The sequence below is a fragment of the Nothobranchius furzeri genome, chromosome 12 (genome assembly GCF_043380555.1).
Source record: "Nothobranchius furzeri strain GRZ-AD chromosome 12, NfurGRZ-RIMD1, whole genome shotgun sequence".
Classification (NCBI taxonomy): domain Eukaryota; kingdom Metazoa; phylum Chordata; class Actinopteri; order Cyprinodontiformes; family Nothobranchiidae; genus Nothobranchius; species Nothobranchius furzeri.
Genome location: NC_091752.1, coordinates 7,392,430 through 7,413,569, shown reverse-complemented (window position 1 = coordinate 7,413,569; position 21,140 = coordinate 7,392,430). Strand labels below are relative to the sequence as shown.

The window sequence follows — 21,140 nt, the reverse complement described above, 5'->3', positions numbered from 1 at the left end:
ACTTTGGCTGAATAGCGCTTGTTCCTGTCTCCAATGTGGCGACACATCCAGGAGCCGTCTGAGGAGAATCCCAGAATCTCACATCTTCTTCAGCTCAGAAAGCGCCTATGATTACACATAAGCGTGACGCGTCTACCCGGTCTCACAGTAGACCGGGTTGGACCTGTTCAGGTTTACGCAGACAATCTTTACATTTAGAATTGGCATACAGATGTAAAATTAATGCAGTAAAATATAAAGCATTTTATTTAAATATCCATTCATTATTTTACAAGCACAGAGAGCCGCATCAGATGGATGGAAGAGGTGCGGGTTTCCGACCCCTGAGTTTCAGTCATACTCTGCTGGTTTCAGCGTCCTAGCTACCTGATTTTTGGCATTAAAATACTTTTGAGTTTTACACTTTTGTGTTTTGGATTCTTTCCAAAGCCGACAGTATTAGGAAAACAAAAACTAAGATACGTTAAATGACTAGTATAAGCCTTTTATAAAATATAAGGCTGAAAAAATACAATAGATTTATTCTATTGTAGAGAGGAATGTTTATTTTCTCGTATTACTGCCCTTCCTCCTCTCCCAGCTAGGTCTGCTATCATAGCGTTTCATTGCCTTGTTGTCAACCCCCCCCCCCCCGGCAGCAACAGCGGTCGTGTGAGTTTGAAAAGACTGCTGAAGAAGAGCGGATGAAATTGTCTGAGAATATTCCAGAATGTCTACCAGAAAAGGGCCATTGTTACTTACTTACTGCCCTGCATGACTAAAGGGGAAGCAGCGTGAGCTCTGCATAGAGCATAATGCTGCGGCAGCTTTTTTTTCCCCCTCCGGTTAACTTTTCAATACAAGGCCACGAGGCACACAATAAACTTAGGAAGCATGTTGAGGGGAAACATACTTTTGCAATAGCTTATTTTACCGTTCAACTTACCACTGACACAACAAATATGCTTAAAACTGAAGACTTACCTCCTACTTCCTCATCACTGTCGTTTCTGCTAAACTGAATTGCTTCTGCTGCTCTGCTGCATGTGTGCTGTGACGGAGGAGGAGGAGAGGAGCCACACAACACGAGTTCATTTAAAGCTGGCGTCATCTGCTGGATCGGTAGCGCAATATCGGCTATATCGGCCGTCTTTTTGGCTGATAGCCGATAGTGTTAATGACCCTGATATATCGGTCGGGCCCTAATAAGAACAGAAAAGTAGAGAGTGGTGATGAAGGTCACAACAAAGCCTGAACAAGTGAGTCTTCAGCTGCTTTTTAAAGGAGACCACTGAGTCCACTGATCTCAGGCTCGGGGGGAGAGAGTTCCAGAGTCTGGGGGCCACAGCAGCAAATGATCTGTCACCTTTGGTCTTTAGCCTGGTGCTGCACAACCAGTAGGCTTTGATCACTGGACCTCAGGGACCTGCTGGGGGTGTAGGAACTGAGAAGATCACCAATGTATGATGGTGCTTGTCCATGTATGCAGGGGCGTGTCCAGGGGTAGCACATGCCACCCTTGGAATCTGATTGGCCACCCCATGTGTCACCACACTGAATCCCTTTTAAATAGTCTTTTCATTGTCCACAAAAGGCTTGGGGTAAAACAAAAAAGCATAACCACTGGTGTCACCCATGCACAAAGTAGTGCCTCACCTGGGCCACCCCATTTTAAAAGATCTGGACACGCCAATGCATGTATGGCCCTAGTTAACAATAATCAGCACATCCTGAGCTCCTTTAAAGGAATCTCCTAACATCTTTACACAGATGACAACTAACTGTACATCTCCTTTAAGCCCCATGAGATGTCTAAGCTGCAGCTGTTACACACCTGCTTAGACTCTATCAAAACCTGGATGGTGGGAGCTTTCTACAGCTGAGTGAAGATAAGACTGAGATCCTCATCTGTGCCCCAGACAAGCTGGTTCCCAAAGTCAGAGACTCTTGGTCAGCTTGCTTCTCACACCAAACCTTCCGTCAGGAATCTTGGTGTGACCTTTGACCCAGCTCTCACCCTGGATTCTCATGTCAGTTCTCTTGTTGGCTCTTCCTTCTTCCATCTCAGGAACATTGCTAAGCTGAGTCCCATTCTGACCCGCTCTGAACTTGAGACAGTTCTCCACACCTTCATCTCTTCACGCTCAGACTACTGTAACTCTCTTTTCACGTGTCTGAGCAGAACCTCCCTGAACCGTCTACAGGTGGTTCAGAACGCCTGTGCTCGGCTTCTGACCAAGTCCTCCAAACACACCCACATCACCCCGCTTCTCCTCCAGCTTCACTGGCTGCCAGTCAGCTTCAGGGTTCATTTCAAGATCCTGGTTCTGGTCTATAGGGCCTTACATGGACAAGCACCATCTTACATTGGTGATCTTCTCAGTCCTTACACCCCCAGCAGGTCCCTGAGGTCCAGTGATCAAAGCCTACTGGTTGTGCAGCACCAGGCTAAAGACCAAAGGTGACAGATCATCTGCTGTGGCCCCCAGACTCTGGAGCTCTCTCCCCCTGAGCCTGAGATCAGTGGACTCCTTTAAAAAGCAGCTGAAGACTCACCTGTTCAGGCTTTGTTGTGACCTTCATCACCACCCTCTACTTTTCTGTTCTTATTCCGCCTTTGCCGGGATCCATTGATTTCCCTCTCCCCTATTCATTTTCTCTCTCCCTTTCCTTACATTATTTTTCTTTTCTCCTTTTAAACATATATTTAATCATTTCTGTAATCTTTTATACTTAAATCTGTTTTATTTTTGTAAAGCGTCTTCTGATTTTTATCTTGAGAGGCGCTATATAAAAGATTGTCTTCTTCCAAAGTTCAAACTTCTGTTTAGCATCATCATGTTGCCAGGCGACCAGGCATACACAGAGATATCTGCAAGAGTAAATTTGAAGGCTAGAACGTCCAATTTCACAGCCGTTCACTTCTGGTCTTTTTGAAGGAAGCAGAGCCTGAAATTTGGACGCAGCCTCATATCGTTTGGATAAAGTGCACCAAAGTTACACCTCCATGTGGGAACCCGATACAACTCTGCCCCATTCCAAATAAATCAGAATATTTAGACCTGTACTGTTACACCCATACTAACCAGAGTTTCTTGTTTGTTTTTGAAGGTGAACTAAGGTAAATTTATCCCTGAGGTTTCTGATGTTTTTATTACCAGTTTGGCCACAGGTCACAGGTTTGAATCTTAGTTGGTGGCAACACATCTTCCAAATGGATCTAAGGATCAGTGAGGGACAGGGATGAACTTTGGCTTTCACCCAAAAGTCCCCTATGATCTTGAAGGTGTGACCCGTTATTATTTAACTCACACTAGGTGAGGCCTGACATGCCACTCCATCTCAAAACGCCTTATGAAACATCCCCAGCTGAGTCAGGATTTGATGAACAGCGCTGAAGCCATGCCCTGGGTTCATGCGTTCATAAGATGGTGAAGTAACAGATTCATTAGGAAGCTGATTGATTTTCCATAAGTTTCATATTTTCATTCCTAGAAAAGTTGGTTTGAAAATGTTTGACACACCTTCGGTTTGTGTGAAGTTAAGAACATAACAAAATAAAAGCATTTTCCCAAAGCCTACCTTCAAGCTATGAAGGTGGGATTCCACCATAGCGTTTAGGTCACCTGCTGACAGACTAAAGCAGGGATTCCAAAAGTGTGGTGCGCGCACCCCTGGGGGTGTGCGAGCTGCCGCTAGGGGGTGCGCAAGGTGAAAAGTGTAATGGCTGCGGAGCTCAGAGAAGTCTGCCATATGTCACCATTAGCGTAGCCAGAAACTCATTTGTGGGCGGGCCAAAGAAAAAGTAAGTGGGCACAATAAATGTAATTGAAAACAAGTATAATTTTGTGCGTGCGTGTCCTCCACATGTGCCCTAACTTCATAATAACAATGCGTCGTGCTTCAGCACTCTGGCCTGCGCACGCCGATATGTTCCGTATTTGATCATTTTTAACGGTGTTGGAGGAATCTGAAGGTGGCGAGTCATTTTGGCAGATTGTAATTAACACCTGTCTCATGCACGTGTTCTGACGTTGTAAACCTCACACACAGAACATTGTGGATGTAACTAAATAACAAGAAATGATTCCCATTCAGGCTATTAACAGCGCGCTGAAGATCTGAAGTTCAGAGTGCGTCTGTCAGAGGTCAGACGTGTTCCAGCGGAACCACGGCTCACGGGTGCACAAGTGAGCACATCTGGGCTGGGCAGAAGGAATTTTACAACATTGGTTTAAATAGTGCGAGACGCGGTGACTTGAGCGGCTGTGCCGCGCGCGCGTGCATACACACACACACACAGATTCAATAAGCGCACATGCTGCTTTAACTCCGGCGCGCCGTCAGACTGAAGGCAAAAATGAACGCTGCCTCCACCGTGATAACAACTTTTAAGAGGTTATTTTTCATTCAAGGTCAAATTAAGATATTAGCTTCTGGGATGAGTCGGGTCCGCTACAGCCAGTGACTCCTCATGAACCTGACCACAACTCCTGTTACTGCAGCATTTGTTGTTCCGGTCCGCATGACAGCGAATCGCAGATTCAGCCACACCATAAAACAGCAATAAGTCGGTCTGAGGTAAAAGTGAACATCATGGCTATATCTTGTCCCCTATAGACATTTGATTACGCACAAGTAGGTGATCAGTTCAGGTTTACGCAGAGCAGAAGGAAGGAGAGCGCTCTGGCCGCACAGGTTAAACGTTCCTACTTTAAGAAAACCATTAAATTGCATTGTTTATGTGCTACCTGGGCACTCTAAATATTTATTTAAAATGAAATCAAAGGAAATTGTAATGGTATCGAATGCTTATTAATTACTATTTAAAAAATGAAAGTGATGGGGATTTTTTTTAACCCTGTCTGTTTAGCTTGACATCTGATATATATATATATATATATATATAGAGAGAGAGAGAGAGAGAGAGAGAGAGAGAGAGAGAGAGAGAGAGAGAGAGAGAGAGAGAGAGAGAGAGAGAGAGAGAGAGAGAGAGAGAGAGAGAGAGAGAGAGAGAGAGAGAGAGAGAGAGAGAGAGAGAGAGAGAGAGAGAGAGAGAGAGAGAGAGAGAGAGAGAGAGAGAGAGAGAGAGAGAGAGAGAGAGAGAGAGAGAGAGAGAGAGAGAGCGAGCCATGCCCCAATGTGGGGGCTGGGTCGACATGGCCGGGACATAGAAGGGGGTGCGCGGCTAAATAAGTTTGGGAGCCACTGGACTAAAGGAAAACACTGTCATTGTTCTACGTCTTTCTGGAGCCAGGAAAAAGGTTCTAAATGGCACAAGGGAGAGAAACCGTGTGAGGCCAAAACCCAGAACTGACTCAGTCCAGATGAGAAATGCATTCTGGCCTTTTTGGAAGGCAGCCACAACAAATTAGTGGTGTTCTGGATGAGGTTTTCGTTTTCCAAAAACAGAGATGCTCTGACCTGTGATGTCCTTAGGTCAGACCAAAAGGTTCTGTGCTGCTGCAAGATCGAACAAGACCCACTGGTGCATCCTAGGGAGCGAGAATTCACCACCTTACAGTTGCTAAAAGGTTACTGGGGTGACCACACAAAACTAGCAGCGCTAACGGTGCCAAGCCAACACCTTCCCTTATTGACCGGAACTGACCCCAGCCAATCAGAACCACTGGATCTGGATGAAAAAGTCCTGAGTCAGATCAGCAAACGCTCAACAATAAAGAGTACACTCTTCTTCAGCAGAAGCTGGAGGAATATATGCTTGTACACTAGTGTGTGTGTGTGTGTGTGTGTGTGTGTGTGTGTGTGTGTGTGTGTGTGTGTGTGTGTGTGTGTCTAGGGCTACCGAGAAGCGAGCCACATGCGCTGATGAAGAGCTTCAGCAATGCCACTTCCTGTTGGCAGGGGTCTGTGGGACTCAGTCTGGAAGGACTGTAGGAGAAACAGCACCTGCAAAAAAATACCCAAAAATACAAACACCCTTGAACGTATAGACACTAAACTACAATTTCTTTTTTCTTACAAGAGGTGCTGTTCTTCACGCAAATCACAGAAACTAGTGCATAAAGATTTAAACTGCTCCCTAGACCTCCCTCTCTCCAGCGCATCCAAGAGGACTTTCAACAGGAGTTCCCAGGCCAGCTGGGATAAGGAAGACGTACAGAGGACACCCACCCTAAGGACATAATCCCCCAACAGAAGAGGGTGAGTGCAGCAACCGAGGACGCTTATTTTAGCAACTTGGTCCTTTTTCCGGTCTTCATTAGGAATAGATGATGGTTGGGACCTCGGCCAATCAGTGAGCGAACAATCTCTAGATTCAATGTAGCGACTGACCATCAATTAGGGGTTGCATGACTTAATTTTTCTTTAAGTCGACAGGTCGGTAGGTTCGCTGGAGTTTTTGACAATTAATATTGCGCCCACATTTTCTAAGTTAACACATTTCTTTTAACAACGGTAGTTTCTGCTTCAGCCCTCCCCCCCCCTCCCCCTGTGCAGCGGCCGCAAACTCACTGATGCGCCTGCAGCCTCTCGGAGTTCCTGCTGCTCTAAACATTAAAATAATTATTTCATTTTCTGTTCCTCACTTGTGATTACCTTCAATGGTGTCTGTTTGTTGCAACCAGCAGGTACAAAAACTAACTTGTTTTTATTTGACTATTTTTCTGTCCTGCCTGTTTATTATCTTCCTGCATCTCCTCTCAATCCCTAAAGAAAAACTGCTACCTGGGTTCATATATATTCACCTTATGAGTTACCTTTGAACTGCAGTTCTGAAAGATCTACCGACCGCAAAAACAGCGGAGTGCACTGCCGCTGCTCGCCGGCCGACTACAACGGGACCGTTTTTGCTGCGGAGTTCGTGCCGCAGCGGAGCGGAGATGGTGGAATTTTGGGGGTGCGTCACCGGAGGACAAAACAGGTGAAGAGCCTCGCTCCGCAGCAGCGAAACGCATCAGGCACAAATAACAGACAGAAAACATTAAAGGAAATGAGCCGACATGAACGATCGCGTGTTTAATTTGTTTTTGAGGTGGTGACACCTGATTTGGCGGTGCTCAGGACACAGATGTCTGGAGCGCGTCAACGACCAGAGCTTTGCATGCGCAAACTGGTTAAGATTAGGATGGGGGTGAGGGGAAGGTAAAATTGCAAGAGGGAAAAGGTCACAGTTTGGTTAAATGTCCGTTTTACCACCGGTGTCAGTACCGACGCTCTGGCACAGCGCGTCGCCTCCGCCTCCCGACGCAGGGGCTCATCACCTGCTGTCTTTTCCGAGGACTGCATCTTGTCAGTCACTATCACGCGACAGCGACTAGTCAATGACAGGCATAAAAAGTCACTACAGAGCCGTGAAGTCGACTAGTTCATACAACCCCTACCATCAATGACTCATGAACAAGACCCCCAAGATACTTTAACCCATCTGCTGTTCCAAATGATCTGAGCTGTGACTCCTGTGCTAGAGAGAACATCACATTTATCAACAACCCATTTACATAACCTCTAGAACACTCAGTCGCACGATGCCTTGCATGTTGTTGCCCATGCAACCTGTAGATCCTCCACCAGAGGGCAGTAGACACGTACAGGGCTGAATACGGCAGGTTTCTGGTGAAAGTACTAATCCTGATGCTCCATTTGGATGCTTTAAGACGAAGGGGCTTTCCTGTATGTGGATTTGTGACGGTGATCTAATGCGTATGTAACATGAATACAAACATATATAATATACACAAGTATCACTAATACTCAGTAATTTTTACTTTGAAGTCTTTTTTTTCTTTCACGGCTTTATTTAATGCACGCTGGGCAACAAAAAACTACTCATGAATGCAGTTTTAAAAATATATTTAGTTTTATCTTAAATATTGTTTTTTGCTTGATTATGCCACAAATGAAATTCAGCCATCATAAGCTAAAGTTAAACACACACACATCACATCTTCTAGCGTTGGCAAAAGTAACCTTCAGAAGGTAAAGTTCCCGTTTTCAAGCCAAACCTCATTAAATAAAAACGTTCCCAAAACAGAAACATGATAAAAAAACACATTTAAGAAGCAACTTGGATGCTTTTCAGACCTTAAAGGTCTTAAATTAGGCAAATTAAATAAAAAAAATTCTAAAACCCGGTAGAAACATGACGTGTTGTGAGTGAAAGGATGAATCACTTGCAGAGCTCGTACTAACCTACATAACAAACACGTATTTATTCACTCTCACATGTTCTATGAGTTTATCCACAAACACCATTGGATTTATCTGTACAGCCAAGAATTTATATTTGTATTTTCTAAAAAAAACAAAGAAACACCTGTGCTTGAAAAGAAATATTTCCTACTGAAGCCCAGAGTAGTGGATGTGACAAGGACCGAGTCGGCCCGCAGCAGGTGGACTGGTGGTTGGGAGCATTCTGAGGCGAGGACTTTAACCCGGCTGTCTGGCTGAAGTGTGTATTCTGGGCCTTGGTAAGTATACTCTTTAAGCTGGGGCCACAGCCACAGACCAGTAGGAAGCCATTCATTACACTATGCAAAGAAGGCAACATGGGGAAAAACCATATCAACTGTGTAACATTAAGCCTGGCCACGGAGTCCCAGCCCTCCCCAGCTACTCTCTAGTAGTCTCAGCATCTAGACAACACCCACTGGCTCGCACAAACAGCCTTCACACCCCGCAGGTCTTTTTTTCCTCTCACTATCATTCACTGATGACTTTTCCAGCAACAAGAAGCAGGAGGTGGAGCCGCTTCCCAAACTAAATACTGAATATTTACATGCGATTCCCGTCACACTTGAAACAGTCTTGGCGTTCCTAAACCATAGATGAAAAACACATCCGGGAAGTATTTTGTCTTTGACGTTTTGATGTCATCTTTGAGTGAATATGATTAGACCGCACCAGAAAAGCCTCGCTAGCCTCCTGCACAACACTTGTAGCCATTTTAGCGTTTGCAAATATTGATAGGCTTTGCGGCGGCCATCTTGAATTAAGGTGTTTCCAAGGTTAAACATTTATAGAGGAATGTGTAATAATTATTTGCTGAAAGCTTTATTAAAATTATTTGAGTAGCTCATGAGATATTTTGCTAACAGTTTTGACTGCAACAAGGAGCAACGTGTAGCTGATGTGTCGGGGCTGCAGCCCAACATCTGCAAAATCCACTCATTTGTTGTGTTTTCACACCTGTAGCTTGGTTCCTGTGGTCTGAATCAGTCGGCAGGATATAAAGGTCAAAATTTAACGCCATACTGGAAAGCCTGTTAGCAGGCTTTGTGTTCAGGGCCACAGTTTCCAGGATATAGCTGAACTGTGACCATGACCAGCGCTAGCTCTGGAGCTCACTCACTCTCTAACAGCACTCCACACACCTCATCACTGGGCTGAAAATCCCTGTAGGTGAACACTCAGTCCACCCTCAGCATGGTGAAAACCAAAATATTTATATGAAATGCTCCCTCCCTGTAGCCTGGCAAGCAAGACTAAAAAAAATATGCTATTTAAGAATTTGGTCTCGTTCACTAGGCTGCCCTCCCTGTTCTTCCTCCCAAAAGCTGATTGCAGAAGGACATCCCATGCAGGAGGAGACACTGGGATGGACCATGCTTGAATAAATGGGAAACATTAAGATGGAAGCAAATGGATTCAGCTTGGCTTTATTTAGCTTAGCTTCTTTAATAGTGGGCGTTCTGCTCTATTTTACGGATTTGATTGGGCTTCTATCAGATCTTTGCTTTGGTTAGTCCTGCTGCAAGAACACAGCACAGGACAACAGCCCCTAGTTTCAATTCAGCCGGAGCAGTTCTGCATATAGCATGTCTCTTCCAGTTCCTTTAGGGGGTTTCTCCAGCTAATTTGGTGTAAAACGTGTGGTCGTGTGCCTGGTGTGTCTGTAGGGGTCCTCAGATGAACAGGTGACCCTGCCTCGCACCTAATGAGACCAAAGATAAGCTCCTGCAACTGAACGGAATTAAATGGGTTAGAAGAAAACTTATAATAAACAATTTTGCCCAAAGTACTGGGACACCCCACCCCGTCAAATCAAAGGGGTCATCAGCCTTCTGAAAGAGGTCTTGATTTCAGATTAGTTTTTATCAGGCTGAATAAAGTTTAATTAGAAAAACAAAAATTTACTTTATTCTAAACAAGTTATTATAATTCTATGGTCGACACAAAACTGTCATAAAGTTCTTTGCACAACATCCCTCTAACGTTAAAGGTGTAGCTGAGGATCTTGCTCTTCCAGGTGGATCATCTGAGCCACTGGTCTACATAACAGTCAACTATCCTGGTGAAGGTTTCACACAAGGCCGACGTCATACGTGCTCACTCCTGGGTTAGTTTTCACTTCCTGCACATTCTGTTTACGTGTAGAGCGTTACGCCTTCATCCATTCATTCTACCTCGCTGTTGCCGATTTTGTGCTGGACAGGTGAGCTAAAGCTCAGCAAGATTTTTGAAGAAATTTGTCTCAGATTACTGCTAGAAGAAGTTATCTACGACTATATTCTAACTTTCCAGGGAAGAACTGTTGGATTCTGATCAGAGAATAAACCTATAGTGGTTAACAATGTTGGGAGTAACTAAATACATGAATACAGTATTTAGAATACTAAAGATGAGCAACTGTATTCAGTTACAGTTACTATTTTTCAACATGGTATTTAGAATACAGTTACTTTCATAATACCAGTAATACTCAATTGGCGGCACTACACACTCTCTTTGTGGACCCCAAACCCTGCTTGCACCCCCCACCCCCGACGGCCGACCGGGAGGTGTAGGATAGACAGAGCTGAGGAAAATAATCAAATAATCGATGCATGAGATGCGGGCATAAACGATTCTGCATCATAGAAGAGCACCATAATCAGTTATAGTGGAATGTGGTTGTGTTATTTAAACGGCGGCACCAGCGTAGCATCCAGACCTGTCAGAGCGGTGTTCTCCACATTTACCGGGTAGGAAACTTTGGTCCTTTATGTGGTTCTGCAGGGCTGAGCGCTGGAGTTGTAACCCGAGACCGAACCGAATCATCCCGATCGGTTCTGTTGGATTTGGGCCGTGAATCATGTTAATTGAGCGGGTTGTCGCGCTGCGCGCTCCACTCGCTCAATCAGCGACTGAGAGAGAGAGAGAGAGAGAGAGAGAGAGAGAGAGAGAGGACGCTCCTCCAAACCGATGCTCCAAACACGCATTATTAATTTCATAATTTAATTATTATTTCTACTGGAAGCGCTCAGTCAGACCGAGTGTTGTGATGCCGGGAGATCCGGTCTTGGGGAGGGAGCGGGGGAGATTGACGGCAGCTGCAGCGTAATCATCTGTCTCTTTAATTTAGGGACACAGAGAAGTTAAAAGGAGAGAGAAATAGAAGATAGAAGTTCTTGTTCCACTTTATTATTTTGTTTCATGATGATAAACTGATGTTAAATTCAGCTTAAAGAGGAACTGGGAGGAAGCTTTGGTTCATTTTAAGTTACAGGAGATCTTGTCTCCTATCTGCTCCTCCAGAGACAGCATGGACATGAGGGTCCCACAGGACAGGTTAGTGCAGTCACACAGCCGAGCTGGAGGGGGACAGGTGTTGTCCTGCTTTATATTGCAAGCTTGTGTATTATGTGCATTACAGCCAGCAATCCAAACAGCAGCCCCCCCCCCCCCCCCCCCCCAAAACAACTTGCTAGCTGCGCCCAAAGACTCAACATCTAACCTGAAGAAACACATTAAAGGAATATTCTACCTCAAAGTGAAAATTTGTCTATTACCGTATTTCCCACAGTTAGATAAGCGAGCAAAAAGCTTTTGTAACCAGTGCAGTAATTCTCCTGATCCGGCAGCAGTCCGTTTGCTTTTGCCTGCCATCAAAAATGGAGTGAATGGGAACTAGCAGCACTTTGGTTGCAAATGACTCAATAATGACACCGATTATTCCTGGTGAATAATAAAAAATTATCATGCCAACTGCAAATGAAAAGTAAGAAGTAACATGAAGGATTTGCAGAATCTGTTGGCACTTTGATAAATAAAGTAACAAAAGTCATTAAAGTGTTTTATTTTCCCAGTCAGTTCATATCGTTTAGCATAAACATGCCCTCTGTTTTCCTGCAGGAGTAGCCATCAACGCACATTGTGATTTTTAACTTAAATGCTGATTTTAAGGGGAAGTATTCCCAATATTTAGAATACAGTACCAGGAAAAAACCCCAAATCTCTTCTCGAGTGAGCGTGTGCTGCATAGCCGGCAGCTACTTGTAAACAGAGCGTACACGAGGATAACTGGGCGTTCTCTCTCATGCACATTTTTTCAAAACGTGGGGAGGGCGGCTCTTTCCTGAAATTCAGAAACATCCTCTGCCGTGCCTTTAAGCAATAAAAAAAACCCAGATTCCAAACATTGCTAATAAAAATGTGCTTCACTGGTCATAACCTGAAGAGGAAGGGGAAAGACCAACACTGAAGAAATGACCTCTCACCATGAATTTAATGAAAAACTCCACGAAAAACCACTGAAGCTTTGAAAATGCTTGTAGTTATACGTCAGTAACCACTGAAACACCGAGGCTAACTATGAAAACCAAACCTTGTGTCGTTCTAAAAACTGCACTAAATGTGGCAAATATCAAACACGTTCTCCGTCTAGCGAGGCAACGAAGTACTTGTTCGTGTGATTTCTTCGTGCGTGTTGCACTCCGCTTTTGGAACCAGTAAAAATAGTGGTGGTGGATGTTAGCTCCCGTCAAACTCTGTTATCAGGCTGCCCTGCCGTTCCTCCCACAGCCACAGCCTGACCACACACTACAGCAAGCATGTACACACACACGCACACACACACACAGTCAGTGCAAGTGCAAATGATTGCCCTGCTGTCCACCACACCATCCAGTAAAACACATCAATCATAATTCACGGGCTAAGTAATTGTAGATGTGCCCAGGTAAGAAAAACTGATCCCAATAAAAAAATCAGACAACATTCTCTTTCTCTTTACAGCACAAACAAAAACAATCTGAGCTCCAAAACAAGTGACGATAAGTCACAAATGCAGTAACCAACACATCAGCTCCAGCGTTTAGGCTGACCAACTTTACCTGTTACTTTGCTTCAGTACGCCTGAAGCAAATGACCTTCAGTCCACTAGTTTTTCTACCCATCAGCAGTGGTCTCTAGAATAGATGAATGTCCAGTCAGTCGATCTCTGGGGGGAAAATGCTGTGATGTTCCTGTTTCAGGAAGTTAGCCGAGGAGAGGGGAGCAGCAGACCGACGGATTTGGAGTCTTACTTCCTGATATTCTGACATCTCTCTTCTGATTGGCTAACAGCAACACGACTCTACCACTGACTCGGCTCTGCAACGTTGATGTTTTATCTCCACAAATAACACAAGCCTGGAGGAGTTATGCTGAGTGGTGGAGTTGCTAATGCTAATGGTTAGCTTCTACTAGCCGAAACATTCTCTGCTGTTTCCTGGACGCAAAAACCAACAACAGCGTTCCCCGTCGTGAATCAAGATGGGTGAGTCCATGAATGTTAAGTGACAGTGTGACGTAGATCTGTCAGGATTTTCAAATCATAGATGGCTAATGCAAACACATGTAGCAGATAGAGAACCAGTCTATCTTCAGAGTGCCCTTAGCATCTTATTAAAGCAACTTTGGGTTGCATTGTCATTTCTGTGGTTGAGTGAAGAAGAATAACTGTTATTTCATTATGGATGCTTCAGAAATTTAAGCTAAATTCATTAATATTTGCTGTGTCCAAACCTTTTAGGGCTGATTACATCAGAGTGAAGTGACAAAGCCTGTCCAAATCTGAAGAATCTTCTCATCTTCCCTGAATTTCAACGAGTGACTGGTGTTTCCTTACTGGTCCACCCTATCCCAGGATTCACTGAGAGCCAAATGAGAGACGTTTGTTCTTGAAACAACGATGGACGAGGCAGGAGAGGATTAAAGTTTAACAAGATATTAAATATATGGCGGTACAAAAATAAAAGCTGAAAAAAAGTAGCCTCTTCATTTGCATGTTTGTTTTTTTAAATATTAATTTTTTCTAAAATAATAAGGAAAACAATCTTGCATGGCGGGCCGGTAGATCTTCGTGTGTTGCTGTTAGGTTTGGTTTCAACGTTAGTTTAGTAACGTCACCGTTGCTCGATGACAAGACACACGGAACATACATACACGAGGCAAAGGTGGGGATAAATCTGAAGGCTAGACCGTCCAAATTCACACCTGCTCCAGTCTTAGCAGTCAAGGAAGGACTCGGTCCATGTGGGCCAGGAAGGGTCCTTACAAGGATGCTAGCCCTACGTCTGGACACACCACAGCGTGCCAACTAAAACAATGCCTGATTACCATCATAGACATCACTGGCCACAACATAACTTGATGTTTTATTGACTTTTGAAATATATAAAAAGTAGGATTTCCACATGTTGAAAAAGACGGAAAACAGATGGTGAAGAGGGTGGAAGGAAGAAGATCTGTGGAGCCACGAGGAAACTGAAATAACATCTTAATCTTGAAATTTCATCCAAATTGTTAGGAAGCCCACATCCTGTCCACTATTCACCCCTCCATCCAGCAACAGACCTCCCTGGAGACTGCTATCTAACCACCGGCGCTTCGTCTCATCCCAACAAGAACACGTGCTGACCCTCCAGTACAGATTTCCACCACGCCCACCGTATTCCTCTCCAACCCGTCACTTGTGTTCAATAAAAAGCAGGAAAACTCCCCCGGTCATTTTTTCACTGCACATGTTGATGTTACGAGCAAACTCTTTAGATCTGTTTGTCAGAACTAAACACCGACTCTGCTAAAACCGCCGTGTCTGGGCAAACTCTGACACAGACTTTGCTGTTCACTTAAGTCTTTAAAATGACACGGGGCTGATTAACACATTAGAAAAGGAGAACACATTCAAAAATAGCAAAATAACATTCATCGTGTTTATTTTTGTGCACTGGAAACACAACAGCATGACACTGACCTGCAGTAAAGTACCGTGGACCTGGTTATGCTGGACTTGGGGTCCTGGTTCTGCAGGGAGTTCCTGCAGCAAGGAAAGGACGACCGAGGCGACCTGGGTGACCAGCACAAAGGGGACTAAAGCCCGAGCTGCCATTTCTCTGGTCCGACAGACGGCGGAGCGGCTGCATCTGTGGAACACGAACGTCTGCACTGTTACGATACAGTGAGAGTCACGGTTTCTGTTACCGAGCAGACGTGGATAAAATCACTGGTGTCTTTCTTCTAAAGACAGAAAAACTCAATGTTCACGATAATATTTTGAATAAACTGAACAAAAATCAGACTAATTTTGAATTGAAGTTCTACAGAATAGGTTTAAAAACAACATATCGAGGTAGTAAGTGCAGTCAGCTGATTTCTGCAGAAGACAGCACCTGTAGTGACCTCTGATAGCAACTTATGGATATTAGATGTAGGAAGAGGTGACTTTTGAACGTTTCTAGGGTCACTGTGAGGCCATTTTGAACATCTTAGGTGTGTTCTTGCTGTGTCTTTCTAATTCCATGCTTTCGTTCTTTTTAAACACAGAAACAGTTTTGTTTACCTGTTTTGTAGCTACAAAACAGGTAAACAAAACTGTTTCTGTGTTTAAAAAGAACGAAAGCATGTGAGGCCATTTATTTTCCATCCTTGTGTTAACAACCCTTCATAGGCAGGGTATCTGCAGGTTTATCGGAGCCTAATTTAAGACTTTTTAAGACCTTTCTTAAGGCTGCTTTGACCAAATTTAAGCTATTTATTTAAATTAAATTTAAGTTATAATTTCCAGCTATTGCCTGGAACCGGTGCTAACCACGTCGTGAACGTGGGATTAGCCATCCAGTTACCATTAATGTTGCACTTCCCCATGGCGCAAACTCCCACTAGCATGCTCATCTAAAAATAGCCCCCTTTCACAACCAACCGAATGCGTACGGTTCCGCTTACGCCAACATCGCACACAAAAAATGCTGAAGACTAACAAGAAATTCACGAAAATTTTATAGAAATAAAAGAATCTTGTTTATTGGGTCTTTGGTAATTTAAGACCTTTGGAAACTATTTAAGGATTATTTGTCATTTTTAAGGATTTTTAAGGCCTTATATTTGGAAAAGCAAATTTAAGACTTTTTAAGGACCTGCAGATACCCTGATAGGTATGACATGCACACCCGGTTGTAATAGTAGTGTCTTTTTGAAAGTTTCTGGGCCTTCGCTAAAAAGGATATGTGAGAGAACACCTACAAACACACTTCTCAGAATCTAAATTTTATATGTAAATAAAAAAAAAACAAGAAAATAAATGCACTGTGATGGAGGAGGAAACATTTAAGTATAATCCTAATAAAAGAAAAGCATGCAGGAGGTTCTAACTCAAACCACAAAGAGAGGAGGAAGGAGGATGAGGGAGGTCCAGCTTTGAAAGGCAATGACCTCATCGGAGAAGTTTGATGAACCCTGTTGTCACTGGGGGTGAGGAGGTTGTTAAAAGACAAAGACTGAAACCAAAGAAGCTAGGACGGGGCTTCATATGCAAGCTGCATTCTTTCTCTGACAGGAACTCGTGCAGCCAAAACTACAACTATACTTACACGGGAGTTCGCATAATGACTTTACTGTTAAACAGTCCGTTTTCTGTAACTCAGGGTCACTGAAGAGGTGGTTTTTATGCATTTGGAACCCCATAGGTGAGCTTTACCAGGCAGTCATGACCCTGTTCAAGCCCCACGTGAGAGCCAACAGGCTAGCCGGAGCCCGGGACAAGATATTACACCTGGACTCTGTCCCTTCACCTGTCAGCAGGTGTTAGCAACATAACCAGCAAGCTCACGCTGATAAATGCTGGTGAAGCTGCTCTATCATGACTTTAGCAACTCCAGCTTTACTATCACCAACTTGTTTTAAACATTTATTTAGAAAATATCGCTCAAAACTTTAAATTAAATGACACAATCAAAATCTGAGCAAAGTCGTTTTTGTGTTGGGGAGGGGGCGATCCTGTCCACTGTTCAAATAAAGTTAGGAATAAGACAATAATTACGTTACTCAAATATTCACTAAGTAAACATTACAACCGAACCTATCGGTGCACTGAGTTCAATTCATTATGCCGATTAGGAAAAGGTTCCCTCTGTAAGGAAACCCTGCAGACTGCATTGAGTCACTGGCGGAGACTTTACAGCAACCCTTATAAACAAGCATGTAGCGACAGTAGAGAGGAAAACTCCTCTCTCCATCAGCTCCGCGAGGGAGAGACGCACACGCACTGGCAGAGACATTTTACTCTCGGACCTCACCGTCATCTGGGGAGTGTTGCAAATCGATTCCTCGCCAGGACAACAGAGGGCGTAGCGCTATTCTGGGCAATCCTGCCACCATTACAGTCACGTATCCAGTCCTCGATGGCGTATTTACTGTTGTGTTTACACCATTTTAATGTATTTCAGAGACTTTATAACATGGGCGAATTTGTCCCTCATCCTCCTCCACCTCTTCGTGTGATCGGCACCTCTAAACCCACGTTTCTCGTGAATGTGATTTGCAAGTCTGTGACAGTCCCAGACACGTTTCCTGCATTTCAGGTTGTGTTAACCGTGAAGAACATGAGACAACGGTTCAACTTTTCTCTACGCAGAGACCAAGACAGATTATTGCGTTCCACAAAAGAACAAAAATCCAGATCCATCTAGTTTGATCAACCACTGATTGTGTGAGAGTTAGGGCACCCATACATACCTCATGATAAAAGGTATGAAAGGAGCGAGCCCCAGAGGAGACGAGGACCCGTCCATGGGAGAAGGGTAGAGGCGACTGAGCACCAGCAGCAGCAGGAACAGGCTGGGGTGGAGCTTGACCCGACCGCTGTCACTAAGGACAAACAACCATTCAAGTGTGACCAATACAACTTTAGGGACGGTGTGTTTCTCTGACTTGGTAAAAGTTACAAAGGAAGAATAAATGATAGCAGCCATTTAGCTTAGCTTAGGTAAACATCCAAACAGAAAGAATCAAAACTCAAACTTGTCTATGTTGGTTTTGGAGGTAAGCCTACTGAAAGCCCACGGCATCAACACACAGCTGCTCCAGGTAACAGACTCAACACCAACTTTGACTGGTGTGGGATTTTGTCGGAGGAATAAGGTGTTTCTCCCAATAGATTTCTGAAAACTTTAATATTTTTAACACAAGTATAATCAGCCATTCGGATAGTCAAAGCCAAAGGATTCAGACACCTCGATGTGGTGTAGACGACTCACTGAAGTTCACACAGAGCATCAAAGGTAAAAGAAGAGTGAGTGGAGGGAGGCTGAACGTGACATGGTTGTTGGTACCAGTCATTTTGGTCTGATCTGCTGGGATCTGAACCCACAACTATCTTGGGTTTACAGAAAATGGTCAGAATGGTTCCTATCAAGGTTTAGAGAACCACACCAGCTGCTCCAGATGGACTCCAGCAGCAGAAGACCACACCAGGTCTTTCTCCTGTCAGCTACGAACAGGAACCTGAGGCTACAAGTCACACAGAACTGGACCAGAAGAAACGGGAAAGCCTTTCCTGGTCTGATGAGCCTGGATTTCAACTGCTGGGTCAGAACCTGGCATCATGAAAACTTTGATCCATCCTGCCCTCAGGCTGCTGCTGTAGATGGTGGTGGGCGTTCTTGGCCCACTTTGGACCTTTTAGTACCACCTGAGCCTGCTTTAAACACTACAGCCTACCTGAATACTGTTGAGATATTTCTGGAGGTATAAGATGCAATGTGTACCTAATAAAGTGGTCAGTAAGTGTACATTAGTTTGTGTGTGCATCATCACACATTTCCAAATCTAACTCCTTTAACTCATGCTACATCTCGACCTAGTTTCATGTTTAAATGCACAAACAGCAGCCCTGTACCTACAGAATGGTGGGGCAAGTCCAGCTGTGTGATGAAGCAACACGCCAAGCAGACATCCGAGGTCTGGTTCCGTGGGAAATTTTCAAATGTTTTAACAAGGGTCGAAGGGAGCGAGGGGAATTGCGAAAGACTTGGTCTGCAAGAGATTTTAATTAATTGGATCCATAACAAGATAAGGCTGTCGGGGGAGCAGCTGGAGCACTAAAGCTTTTAAAACGAGAGCTTTGGGCTGCGCTGACAGAGATAAGGCCAATGAACCTCGGCGGACTCAACCGTCTGCTGCAGGAAAACAAAAGTAAATCTTAACAAGACGTTTACTTTATTGGGCCGTAAAGTCCTGAGGTTTGGGCAAACAATCCATCAGCCAAACAAGCGATAAAGAGGAGGCACATATGGAAACTCAACACAAGCTGTATTGGTAAATAAACTAAACCGACTCATTTCCTCAAGGGATGTTCTAGTTTTCTTTTTAAAGGGAAAAACATTGCTTGAGGAAATGAGTCGGTATGAAAACCACCTCACCTTTCCACCGTGGCAGCAGCCTGCTCCAGTTGGTTCAGGAGGAATGGATAGAGAGCCGGAAAACGAGTGAAAAACTCTCGACCAGTCATCCTGCAGACAAACGTAGCAGAGAAAGGAATTTTCACATTCCGTTAACACGCACCTATATGCTCCAGAGCATGAAAGTGGTAGAAGAATGAAGGGTGGACTTGGTTTTTAATGCACAGCTTTTCCATTTTGGCTTCCTATTCTTGAACAACAACGCACTTGAATCTGTTGTGCATTTTTCTACAACATTTAAAATCAGAACAGACTCATTTGATGTGGTCTCTAGTAGGGTTAAGGTTAGGGTTAGTTGTTCAGAAGAGCTGGGAGCAGAAAATGACAAATTTGGAGACTTGCCCATTAATCTTCATGATATTCAGACATCTTGAATCTGATTGGCTAACAGCAACGTGACTCTTCCGCTGCCTCTGTTTGCTCTATAACGTTGATGTTTAATTTCCAATAATAACTCAGCATGAAGGAGTTCTGCCATGCTGTGGAGTTGCTAATGCTAACGGTTAGCTTCTACTACTTGAGATAAGCTCTGCTCTCTCCTGGGTGCTAAACCAATAACAGCCTTCTCCGTCGTGAGCAAAAGTGAGTGAGTCAGTGAATGCTAATATACAGTGTGATGTAGATCCGTGTGTTTTTTTCTAACCCGAGCGTTTCATTGTCTATTTTCTATTGGCGGCTGATGCAGGAAAATTGATAGACGACTATTTTAAGGCTCGGCGTGCAGAAGAAACTTAGCATGACCATTCATATAAAAAAAACAAGTACTATACGTTTCTCAGGGAAATTCACCTTTAAGGTTAGATTTGAATTACAAACCTAGTAAAAAAAAAAAAAAAGGGGGGTGCAATCTATTTTCCCATGACCGTACAAAAATGTAAAAAAAAAGGCAAACTTTATATTTAACCCTGGCAGTCTTGCTGCTAAAACCGCCATTCAGCATGAGGCTCAATAAAGTTTTTATATATCTCCGTCTAAATCAAGTCAACCCTAAAGGAAAGAGGTTTGGTCTGCCAAAACGTTTGATCACAAGACTGACACATGCTAGTTTTATTCACAACTGGCACAGAATTTGGACAACAGGAAAACCACACGCATGCTCCCCGAAGCCGGTCTGAGGTGCTGTTGGGGAAGGAAAACCTTCGTCTCAATGAAGTGAAGGATGCAAGTGTGTGAGGATGATTAAATATGAGAAATGAGCACAGAAAACACTAATGAAATGTGCAAATACACAACGTGGAATGCTATGAAAGTATGTGCATGCTTCCCCTAATGAGAGGCTCTTCTTGGTCTAGTCTGTGGGAGGATGAAGCTCAGAGGCTGGTTTGAAGCAGCTAGATGGGGGAGTGGGATACAGGTCAGAGAGGAGGAGGGAGAGGAAGGAACCAAACGTACAACGACCCTGTCACAAACCAAAGAAGCAGTTCTACTTGTTCACTTAAATGTAAATACAAGATTCACTTATATATACGGCTCACATTGTTTACATGCAGCCACTATTCGGGTTTTGGTTCATTTTAAGGTCAGGATTCTTGTTTCTGAAAAATTTGGAACATCCCGTTCACTCACACACACACACACACACACACACACACACACACACACACACACACACACACACACACACACACACACACACACACAGTGTTTAAAAGTGTGGGTATTGAGATTTCTCTGTGGTAAAAAAGATGCTAAGATGATAAGTATTGAGGTACTCTGGGGTGG

General features: G+C 43.9%; 1 protein-coding gene across 1 annotated transcript in view; it reads right to left on the bottom strand.

Moving 5' to 3' along the window:
- The window catches only part of thada (THADA armadillo repeat containing), a 57,806-nt gene that overhangs the window by 15,042 nt on the left and 21,624 nt on the right, over window positions 1-21,140 (bottom strand). Inside the window, exons 27-30 of the mRNA XM_015944102.3 lie at window positions 19,380-19,469; window positions 17,695-17,826; window positions 14,939-15,107; window positions 5,786-5,889 (exon numbers count right to left, since the gene is read on the bottom strand). Of these exons, the coding sequence (XP_015799588.3) occupies window positions 5,786-5,889; window positions 14,939-15,107; window positions 17,695-17,826; window positions 19,380-19,469 (495 nt within the window). The remainder of the gene's footprint in view (window positions 1-5,785; window positions 5,890-14,938; window positions 15,108-17,694; window positions 17,827-19,379; window positions 19,470-21,140) is intronic.